The 12,130-nt window shown below is 44.4% G+C and overlaps 1 protein-coding gene across 1 annotated transcript in view; it reads right to left on the bottom strand.

Annotated features, from left to right (window-relative positions):
* Positions 1–1,664: 1,664 nt before the first annotated feature.
* The window catches only part of LOC119169548 (uncharacterized), a 45,085-nt gene continuing 34,619 nt past the window's right edge, over positions 1,665–12,130 (bottom strand). Inside the window, exon 23 of the mRNA XM_075876616.1 lies at positions 1,665–11,524. Within this exon, the coding sequence (XP_075732731.1) occupies positions 11,415–11,524 (110 nt within the window). The 3' untranslated portion in view covers positions 1,665–11,414. The remainder of the gene's footprint in view (positions 11,525–12,130) is intronic.

Here is a 12,130-nt window from a genome sequence, read left to right as displayed (position 1 = left end):
CATTTATGGATTCAGAAGGAGTGTGCCAACGCTTAGAGGATAGTGCGCACAGCACCAGCATACTGCTCATGTGAAAACCGTGAAGTCTTTATCCTCAGCTGCTCCTGTCTTTAATGGCGTGGAAAGACTAGAAAGGTCTCTGAACATTTGAAAATTGGCAAAGTTGGTTCGTGTCTGCAAAGTGCTACTGGATATTGATTACAACACAGGAGAGGACAACATGACACCGTTCATTGTCGTCTCCTTTTTCTCGTCCAATGTCTGGCCACACTGTTGCAGACAAGACACAAGGTTTAATAATTGTGATAAATAACATGTTTACAGATAATTGAAATCTGATGTATGCATAGTACTCTGCTCTCTGCAGCCAACTCTCGTAGACTAAAAAAATAATGGTGGGAGAAAGTTTTCGCGTGATGCTGCACCGTGTGCAGTTTCCTCCTATGCATGGTCATTGCATTGAAAGTTACATTTTGCACCCGTATAATGGATGAAAGCCCGTGCTTGGGCTTCTTACATATGCCTTAAATATGCCTCCTTATATTCTAGGGTGGCTGTCTTCTTTGGGCGAGGGGACAACTACTGTGTGCTTTGTAGGGCATTGAGCCACACATTTTACTGGTAAACGTCCATCCTTCTTTTTCAATTTTAGTGTGCAGTCGAAGCTTACAGAGCTGCTCTTTTCGTATACCTATATCAGTTGTCAGGACCAACAATGAAGCGAAGTGGCATGCTTGAATTTAATACAAGCAGTTATAGCTTAAATTTTAAAAATATAAAAAAAAATTCACAGCGTTTTTCATGCATTTGCCTAACACAAAGGCAGAAGCTCATGTGAATATTCGAGCAAACATAAATGTATTTGCTTCCATTTAAAAATACATTTTAAATAATTTCAGAGTATTCAAAGTGAACAAATATGTGTATAATAGTCTGCATGTAATCTCCCTGTGAAGGTGGTTTCCCTGCTGCAGAAGGGTGCTGTACTTTGAGTACACCTTTCTAAGAATAATAATAATAATATACGGGGTTTTATGTCCTAAAACCAAGGTACGATTATGAGAAACGCTGTTGTGAAAGGCTCTGGAAATTTCGACCATTTGGTGTTCTTTAACGTGCACTGGCATCACAATGTCTGTGCACGTTAAAGAACACCAAATGGTCGAAATTTCCAGAGCCTGTTACAACGGGGTCTCTCATAATCATACCTTGGTTTTAGGACATAAAACCCTATATATTATTATCTCTAAAAAAGTGTGCACGAACCTGTTAACACATTTCCTATAAAAATCTGCACTGGTGTGAAGCCCCATTTCAAGGTTAGATGAACGTATTACCCCCACATCGTTCTTCCTTTTTTGGAGCTTAAAAGCTTGTTATGCCAACTTATGTCCTCTAAGCATGGTCAGTTTTAAACTTGATAAATTTTACACGTTGCCAGTTGCATTCTACTGAAAGTCAAATTCCGCTACTATTCAAAGTTGCCTCCACTTCCTTTAAACCAAAAACAATGACATTTGTACGTGTCTTGTACAAATTAAAGATATATATATATATTGTTTGGTCGTGACAAGTGCAAGCTGGGTCATGACAAGTATAATTTTTCTTGGTAATATGGGACATACACTACTTCAACTCAACTTGAAATCTGAACAAAATCACTATTCTTTTGAACCAAAAATTTTATTCACACAAGCCTACTTTTTTTTGTTTCAAAGTTGATAGTATGCTAGTAATGTAAATCTATTATTGTGTTCTTAGCTTTGCTTTTGCAGAACACAACAAACTTGTGCACCAGTTTAAATGAAGAGTAAAATATTTTGTGCATGGGAGATCACCAAAAAAATACAAAATACACACAGGCATTTCATTTTGTACAAGTTGTATTTACATAAGCTTTGGCAGGTCAGTTATGTACATTTCCTCAAGGCCTACTGCAACCACTGGGAAGTGAATGTAGTCTGTGTTACACAAACAATAGATGGTTGCATGCACTTGTATGAAATTAGGCAGATTACTATTCTAACAGTTGGTATTTTCAAAAGCACAACTACATTTCATTCAACAGACAGCACACAGTCAAGTGTAGGGTTAAAGGGACCCTGAAATGATTTTGACGGTTTGGTATAAATGCATTGAGCTGGTAACGCAAGTCCCAAGAATCTAAACCTATTTAAGCTTTATGTCAACTGTGTAACTTATAAGATTGAACATGTGAAGTACAGCCAAACGAGTTTTAAACTTGTGGCGCCCTTTTTATGTAGCAGTGTTTCATTTACATAGCACATGGTGAACGATTTGATTGGATATTCAAAAGCTTAAAAAACAGTGCAAAGGCAGGACGAAAGAAGGTGACACAAGGATTGGCGTTGACTGCTACTGAAACTGAAAGTTTTGTTAAATAAACAAGGAATATATAGATTAAAGAAAAAAAAGAAATTTGAGTAAGAATTTTAGTCTTACCAGTTCAAAAAAGAAATTCATTATTTGATATCATGCACGTGACAAACTCGAACCTAACCTTTTTGCATTCTTTCGTGTGTCTAAATGTCCTTGGTTTCAATAAAACTTTCACTCGGCACCTGCCCTCGTGTCCTTCCTGTGTTTGCACTTTTTCAACAGTTATGTATCAATTAGCATTCCTTTTGCTACGTCCACTGATTGAATATGTTCAGTATACATCACTGAACCTCTGCCGGACAGCGAGCATCATCTGCCTGTGTCATAACAAGCTCCGTGTTCACATGAGCAGTGCAACAGTGTTTATACTGAGGGTTTTTTTTTTTGCCGACTATATGAATTGTCCTAGCCGAGTTGTATGTTGCAAATCTAGCAATTGGCGACTTGTAAAGCTGCAACAGCATGTAAGACTTGCAAGGCATCTAGATGGCGAGTGGAGTTTCTTCAACTCGTCGATGCAGTCAACATTGGGCTCTCACTATCTAACCAATGCCAGAATTCATTTATCTGTGGCTGTAACCTCGCCTCTGAAGATGCAACCACTCACCCTATTGGTGATCATTCTGGAATACTTTTTGATTGTCTGCATGCTTTTGCAGATTGTCCCTGTACAGGAGAACAAAGTAAGAATGACTGCTAGTTAAGCGACACCTGTCGGAGCAGATCCCCCTGCACTTTTTGAAATGGCATGTGCCAAGTGCGCTGTTCGCCACACTCAGCAGAGCCCCACCCGTCAAGCGTGCTTCAGCCATTAGCAATAGCCTAGCATTCAGCGAGTTGAGGAAGCAAGGCAGTGACGAGAAGTGGGGCATACATATACCCATAGTTGCCTTAGTACACGGCGCATTGCTTAATTTGTGGTGCTAATAATTTGATGAAGCTATAGCCTAAATGCTGACAAAGTTGTAAAAACAGTTTTAGGGTCCCTTTAACATACCTACAACAAAATACATGCCGCCACCATGAGCTTGAAGATGCATATGTACAGATGTATGAACAACTTATTTGTGTAGCGAGAAATAGCACATTTATGTAGAAAATGGTGTACTGTTCAATGAAAGTGTACTTGGGTGACAAGTCCAACAACACACCATTTCTTTTATCAAATTACAGCGAGTCAGTCACTTCGAGCCGCTTTTCATAAGTAACAAACAATACTGCACGACGCACATTTGTACATTTGCTGCAAACAATGATGATCATAACAAATGAATCCCAAGCTGCCAGCACGCTTGAAGAAATTGTTGAGCAGATCACAAGCAGAGGCTGTGGCAAGAAACGCCCAACTTCATGTGAAGGCCACTCTTGAAAGTGTAATGTAATGTTATCTCATTTTGTGAATGGTGTAGTGTACCTGGAATATTCAGTGACACGAATATGCACAATAAATAACAGAAAGAACAGAAGAGCTCACCAAGTGAAGTAAAGTACTTCACTTGGTGAGCAAAGCCGTACCAGCTCTGGAAGCGTCGTAAAATATTATCTGTGCTCTCGGAGGTCATACGAACATAACAGCAGGCTTGTGCTCAGCTGTTTCTCTTATTACACTATTTTCAATTAGCCAGCGTGCTTTGATGTCCTGTTACAATAAAGGCCCTGTGTATCCACAGAAGTTAAAGGGGGACATAACACAATTATTAAGTGCTACGACTTCTAACAGTGACAAACCAACACAAGCTCTCTGCAAGTTATGTTGAATGTGCATAAATTAGTAGCTTTTTGTTTTTATGACACAAGCCATTACGCATTCGAAAGACATCTCAGCAGGATTAGTACGCAAAGTTGGCCGAATAACAGAATAGTCGTATAGATGTATCTTGCTATTGTACGCATATATTTTGCTTAACTGGCAGCCATAGCATATTGCAATTTTGTCAGGAAATAGCTTGGACCACTGATATTGCAAATAGCACTTGCCTGTGTAGCATAAAGTCCTTATAATTTGCTTTTGCTTCACTTCATTGCGTCTTCTGTGCTGCTCGTGTAATCTTGATCTCAAACCTAGTCGGCCAACTTTCTACAACAGCGGGTCATGTAGCCAAGTACCACTTTAGATGAAGGTAATACTGCATCTGCTTCCACAAAGGGATTTTTATAGGGTTCATTCTGGTGAAGACAACATTCCAGCAACTGTGATGTTGTACTGCTACATTACGATTTAGGATTTGTTAGCATATATTGATGGCAAAGATATTAATGATTGTGAGTGGCAAGCAGGCCTGACGTGCTTTTCAACTTGGTGCTGAACAGCTGAGATTACTGTGCATCTACATATGCCTGGCATGTTTTGAACATTCTTACGCTAGATTTTCATACAGGGGTTCTCAGCAAAGCTTTTGTTCCTGTAAATGGGAACAATTGCACAGTGAATGATGCTTGACATTTCTCGACGTGTCTAAAGTGTAACTGTGTTGACAAGGCCGAGGTGCGGATACAAGATTTAGATGACTTGGCTACACGTTTTTGTACAATGACATTACGTTACATGTGCACGGCTTGTCGTATCGGATACATATAAAAATGAACGGCAAACTGACTGCAACTTACTTGCAGTGGTTATAAACCTCTTGCAATTCCGTTAGATTATCTGGTGAAGCTTTATTTTTCCTAGCCTAAACTTAATAGAAGTTGCAGTCCGTGAATTTTCGCACACATGCTGATGCCAGACTGTGTGGCTAGCAGGTAGTGCCGTTGAAACTTAGTTGAAAAAAATATATTTACAGTGATTTCATTTATGTCCTTTTTAGAACATCGACCCATATAAAATCATTCAGTTGTTTATGCAAATATTATCATCTGAGTTGTCAATTTTCAGAAAGCGCTTGTTAATGTCACTTGTGTTCATCTCATTGGCATGTTATTCCTTGTGCATTGGAGTCTGGCACTGCAAAGATTGCAAGGATGCTTTGTCAGTTTGTAGCATGGCCAATAACGAAGTGCAAGAAACCAAGAAGGGTATCCGGGGTCGATCCGCTGGCTACATCGAAGGTCAAAGGAACAACTGAGCAAGCCAGCGCCCCGTGGCTCATGCTTGTGCCTGCCGCGCCTTCTCCTTCCTTTATTTGCAACACAGTTTAGATGGCACACTATCGGAATTCGGCATTATTCTTAAGCGTTTCAAGTTCCTTTAATAATGAAGAAACCCAGTTTTTTTTTTTTTTTTAATTTTTGTACTTCGGGCAATAGCACAGCACTTTGAAGTGTTGCAGCTGTGCCGAATCCAGCTCATCATTTTATCTCACACCAATTTTGTGGGGCAGCAAATTTCTGTCAGAATTCACTACCACCGGCATAAAATGGGCTGCTTGCCAAACAGAAAAGTGCGCTGAGCGTCGGAACTCGAAAGCCCAAGCTTTGTCTGTTGCCTCTTACACTGTGCCGTTGCATATGCTTATGACAATCTCCTGCGTACGCTTTCCTTTTCGTCTCGTTCCTTTGCCCTATTGTGGCGGCAGCCGTTGCAAGCCGTTGCAGCTCGGGAGACGAAGAATAAACAACTATGCCATACGGACATCTAGTCTTGCAGTAGGTCCATCTGCTGCACGCTCTCTGCCAGAAAAAGACATGACACAATTCGCCTGTTTGCAACAGTACCATGTGAAAGCCGACTGTAGAGTGGCTTTAAGTGTGGCTGGTGAGAGCGTTATTATATGCATTCTTTTTACCCCGTCAATTTCGATTTCAATGAGCTTGTGAAGGTCAAGTGTTTCGAAAGCTCCCTGTCAAACTCTTTCTTGAAAATATTTATGCCCTAAGAAAAAACAAGCACCCTGCATATAATGTTATGCCATAGAACCTTACTGCAAAGAAATGATTGATTATATATGGGGTTTAACGTCCCAAAACCACCATATGATTATGAGAGACGCCGTAGTGGAGGGCTCTGGAAATTTCGACCACTTGGGGTTTCTTAACGTGCACCCAAATCTGAGCACACGGGCCTACAACGTTTCTGCCTTCATCGGAAATGCAGCCGCCGCAGCCGGGATTCGAACCCGCGACCTGCGGGTCAGCAGCCGAGTACCTTAGCCACTAGACCACTGCGGCGGGGCCGCAAAGAAAGAAGTCAATTGAAAGTCCCTGATTCAGGAACTACGTTAACAATTTTGCCACAAGTGCCACATTGCATGACCAGTGGTGGCTGTACAAATGTCATAATATTGTTGGAGTAAAGAGAACGAGAAAGTTGACTAAGATTGGAGGAAGACGATGGGACTTATCTCCGGCTGGGAAACCTCTGCGATCACTGTGAATACATCAACTCTGCAACCATGGGTCAGGTTTCTTCCCGTAACATTTGGCGGAGGGGCTGAGGTACCAGGACGGAACTTCGCAGCGGATGTCATCTGCCTGCCGCCACAAGAGCAAACCAACAGCCAAAGTCTGAGCCAGTAACGATGGCAAACCAAGCGTCAACGGCCATGCTAGCAGTCTTCTTGATTCATCCGTGGGACCGGACCCTGGGCTCTTTTGTGGCATGGATAATACTGACGTCAAGGAGTGGCTAAAACTATACGAGAGAGTGAGCGACAGCTACAGGTAGGACCCAACCCTCATGCTAGTGAACTTGCTCTTCTAACTTAAAGGAACTGTGTGGCAAAGGTACAAGACACATGAAGCTGACTTGATGAGCTGGGAAGTCTGTAAACAGAAAATGCGAGATATGTTCGGCAGACCGGTTGGTCGTCAGCTAGCTGCAAAGAAAGAACTTGCAGGCCACGCTCAGACGTCAGCAGAGTCGTATGTCATCTACATACAAGATGTACCATCTCTCTGTCGTAAAGCTGACGACAGCATGACCTAGGCTGACAAGATTGGGCACATTCTAAAAGGTGTTGCCGATTATGTCTTCAACCTCCTTGTAAGCAGAAATTGTACTACGGTGGATGAGCTCATCAAAGAGCGTCAGCGCTTCGAACAGGTAAAAGGCCACCGAGTTGCTCAATCGCATGACAGATTGCCAAATACCGCCGCGACCTGTGAAGATCCACCGTGGCATATCCATCCCACGGCAACTGAAGACATTGTGCGCCTTATTCGCCATGAGTTTGAGGCCATGTCTCACGCTCCACCTATTCGTTCCGACTTCAGGGATAACATGCCATCCGTCACCCTCAATCAAGCGGTCATTCGAGAAGAAATTGCAAGTCTGGGCATGCCATCACTCTGCTCGGTTCGGCAAACAAACACTTACCTCGTTCAATCTGCTTCAATTGCTCTCGTATTAGACACATGGCCCGTCACTGCCGCAGTCGCTTTACACCACCTCCCCGGTGCTAGTCTCCTAGTCACAACCGACAACTGCCGGATGGTCCTTCTTTCTCGCCCTACACGCCGAACCAGGGCACCATCGCCGACAATTTCCAGCCAAGATCTAGCCACTCCTCGCCTCCACAAGGTCGTCGGACACGTTCACCGCTCATCTTTCCCATGCACAACCGGTCGCTTCCCTTTGGGAAACTAGGCAGCGCAGCTACCGGAGGTGACGCTGCAACTTCTACCTGGCCTCCAAACCCTCTACCGACCCTGCCTACATGTGGAAACCTACTGGATGTCATGTCCGATCTCTTGTGGACACGGGGGCGCAGCTATTGGTTATGAGCGCTGCTCTTTTCCAAAGGCTCTGAAAGGTCCTCACATTTGCCGCAACGAGTACAGTACGAGTTGTCGACAGTAGCACTCCATCTGTTGTTGGAGTGTGTACAGCCCGTGTCACCGTCGGCGACCGCTATGCTATAGATTTGTTTATTGTACTCGAACAGTGTCCACGCGACCTCATTCTGGGCATAGACTTTCTTGAGCAGCATGCAGCCCAGATTGACTGCTCTGATGGAGTTGTACAGCTTGATCTTCCCTTCCCTGCCAACACCGCAACTTGTGCACCATCCCATTTATGTTCGGCAGAGTTCGTTCGTCTTTCCCCAAAGGTTGCGACAGCTGTTGTCCTAAGGCCCTCTTCTCCCGTCTCAGACGGGAGAGAGTGGCGACACGACTATGTCGTGTCGCCACTCGCTGATGTGGTTCCCCAGGGCATCGCCATGGTGAATCTCTCTCCTCTGAAAGAATACAATATTACTTCTTTTCTCTCTTCGACAGCAGACTTTTGTTGCCGATTGCTTTGTCCTCGTAGACTGTGGACAACATTTTTAAGATGATTGCCCCTGACGTTCCTGAGGAACACACAACAGCTCTTCGTCACCTGCTGCCATCTTATTGGGATATCTTTGACTTGAACGAGCGGCCTCTGGGACAAACGTCTGTTCTCACCCATCGAATCAACAACGGTGAGGCGAGCCCCATTCATAGGAGGCCATATCGTGTCTCTGCTGCAGAAAGGACCATCATACAAAAATAGGTCGACAAAATGATTGAAAAGCACATCATTGAACTATCGAGTAGCCCGTGGGCATCCCCAGTGGTTTCGGTTACAAGAAAGGACAAATCGAAGGCGCTTCTGCGTCAATTACTGTCACCGGAACCGGATAACCAAAAAATATGTGTACCCACTGCCCCGAATAGGTGACTCCTTTGACTGCCTTCACGGATCGAACAATTTTTTTTCAATCGATCTCCGTTCATGCTCTTGGCATATCAGCATTGATGAGATGGACCACGAAAAAACCGCCTTCGTAACACCATATGGCTTACCAGTTCAAACTCATGCCTTTTGGACTGTGCAATGTCCCAGCTACATTTGAGCGCATGATAGACTCCCTCTTGCATGGTTTAAAGTGGTCAACGTGCCTCTGTTACCTAGACGACCTTATCGTGTTTTCGGCGACTTTTGAAAGTCACCTGTAGGGCCTCAGAACTATACTCTCGGTGTTTCGCTCTGCTGGCCTTTAGCTGAATTCCTCAAAGTGCCACTTCGCGAGCGGTCATAGTATAGGCGCTGTTCTCGCTCAGCATCAACAGGGCCATGACCATGTCACCGCCTATGCGAGTCACCTTCTCCCCCACGCCCGAACGCAATTACTCGATAACTGAGCGAGACTGCCTTGCACACATTTGGGCTGTCGCAAAATTTCGACCATGTTTGTTTGGTGGTCCTTTTCGTGTCGTCACAGATCACCATGCTTTCTGTTGGCTCCCCTCTTTAAACGACCCAACTGGACGACCTGTGCGTTGGGCATTGCGTCTACAAGAGTGTGACTTCACAATAGTGCATAAATCTGGACGCATGCACAACAATGCTGACTGCCTTTCTCGCCATCCTGTGAATCAACTGGACGACGCTGATAGTGACATAAACATCTGTACTCTTTCCACATCCGGCTTTCTTCACATAGGCAGCGAGCAACGACAAGACCCTATTCTTCAAAACCTTGTGGACCGTCTAAGCGACGGGACCACCGACACCTCTCTCCGGATGTTCACATTGCATAGCGACATTTTGTACCACCACAACATTCAGTCTTATGGTCCTGAGCTCTTACTAGTCATTCCCAAGCACCTGCGGCTCGCCGTGCTCCAGGAATTTCATGACGCTCCTACTGCTGGACACATGGGCGTCACTCGGACTTACGATCGTGGAAGGCGCCGCTTCTTCTTGCCTCGTCTCTATCGCTCTGTGCGCCGCTATGTCGATTCTTGTAACCTGTGTCAGCGGCGGAAAACGCCTGCTTTGCCTCCTGCTGGTTTGCTTCAGCCAATTGAGGTCCAAACAGAACCATTCTTTCGTGTGGGCCTCGACCTACTTGGCCCATTCCCCATTTCTTTCCCACCTTTATTCTCCCTTCTCTTAGTGTTGGGTAGCAAATCGGATGCTCCAATTTCTGGTTAATCTCTCTGCCTTTCCCTCATTTTATTCTCTCTCTCTACCAAAGAGAACAAGTGGATTGCCGTCGCGACAGATTATTCCACAAGATACGCCATTGCACGCACGATATCGACTAGCTGCGCTACAGATGTTGCGGACTTTCTACTCCACGACGCCCCTCGACAGTTACTAACGAATCGTGGCCGTTACTTTTTGTCGATGGTCGCCGATAACCTGCTCCGCTCCTCTGCTACTGAACACAAGATCGATACCGCATACCATCCTCAAACGAATGGGCTCACCGAGCGACTGAACCGCACTCTAACTGACATGCTTGCCATGTACGTTCCCGGCGATTACCATGACTGGGACGCCGCTTTACCATGCATAACTTTTGCTTACAATTCATCCCGTCACGAAACCGCCGGATTTTCGCCATTTTACCTTTTGTATGGCTGCGACCCTGTCTTGCCGTTTGACACGTTGCTATCATCTGGTGTCAAATTCTCAATGAACGATTACGCCCGTGATGCAATCACTTTGACCACCCATGCCCGAGACGTTGCTCGTCAACACCTCACAACATCGCAAGCTTCTCAAAAACGACGCAACGACCAGCACCGAGACACACAATTTTCTCCAGGTTCTCTTGTCCTCCTTCGGACGCCCTTACGCCATGTTGGCTTGGCTGAAAAACTCCTCTGTCACTACTCTGGTCCGTACAAGATCACACGGCAATTGTCTGACGTGTCTTTGCTACCTCATATCATCAGCAACGTTGTTCACGTCGCCAGGCTCAAGCCGTGTATCCCCGCCTCAACTGGTGCTCCATGATGTGCACTAGGACGAAGCTACGCCCGCCGGGAGGATGATGTTGCGATAAAGAGAACGAGGAACTTCGCTCAGATTGGAGGAAGAGGACGGGACTTATCTCGGCCTAGGAAACCTCTGCAATCACTGTGAATACACCAACTCTGCAACCGTGGGTCTGGTTTCTTCCCGTAACAATATCTACACAACATCCACTTGAGGCCCGTTCTGATGCAAGCAGCAGCACGTAATAAAGTTTGCAGTCACACGTCACTCTATGTTATCTGCTAATGTGTCTTACAAGATTGCATTTTCCACAAGGGCTTCGGTTCAGTGCTACCATTACAGAGTTTCATGTCAACACTGGTCACCAGTGCTGTCTTGGTCAGCCGTCTTGTGTTTCACTTGTAGTGAGAACATAAAGCAGTAGATCAGAAGAAGCACCCTGCTGTTCCTCCTGTTGCAGTATGGTGCCATCATCGAGAACAATGGTGCCTATAAATAAAAAAATAAGAATAAAAAAAGACTCCATCAGTATGGCATGCTTGATGCTCGTTAGGTGCACTGTAGATATGACCGATTCACTGTCATTTTACTCAAGCCCTTGTCTGACTCTGTGAGAAGTTGACAGAGTACTATTTAACGAAGGTATGACACACCGCTTTAACGGGAAAAATGTGGTTTTGGAAAATTACACAACTTATTTTACATTACCATTGGATCTCCTGTTAATTATTTTGAATTTGTAAGGTTGGCTTTAAATTTTCAGTCGTGTTACCCTTACTATGGTAAATCGATTGCATGAAAGCCCACAATTATGACTTTGCACTTCCAAGTGCCGACAGCCTAAAGTCATGAAAGACAGCAAAAGTGGAATGGTGGCACACATTTCCTCGCAGTTAATAGCTATGGAGAGAAAAAAAAGTGCTGCAGTACTAATGCACACAGTATGAAAAAGCTTGGAGGCAGTGAATTCATACCTACACCTTTTAATTATTCAAGAAATATTGACAATGTGCCTCATAATTAAGGTTTTGAAAGTTCGATTTGCAGCATGACAACAGCAAGTCAAGCTACAAAGTGCATATACTACGGTGATTG

This window comes from Rhipicephalus microplus, chromosome 2, assembly GCF_043290135.1.
Source record: "Rhipicephalus microplus isolate Deutch F79 chromosome 2, USDA_Rmic, whole genome shotgun sequence".
NCBI classification, from domain to species: domain Eukaryota; kingdom Metazoa; phylum Arthropoda; class Arachnida; order Ixodida; family Ixodidae; genus Rhipicephalus; species Rhipicephalus microplus.
This window is presented reverse-complemented; position numbering and strand designations above follow the sequence as displayed.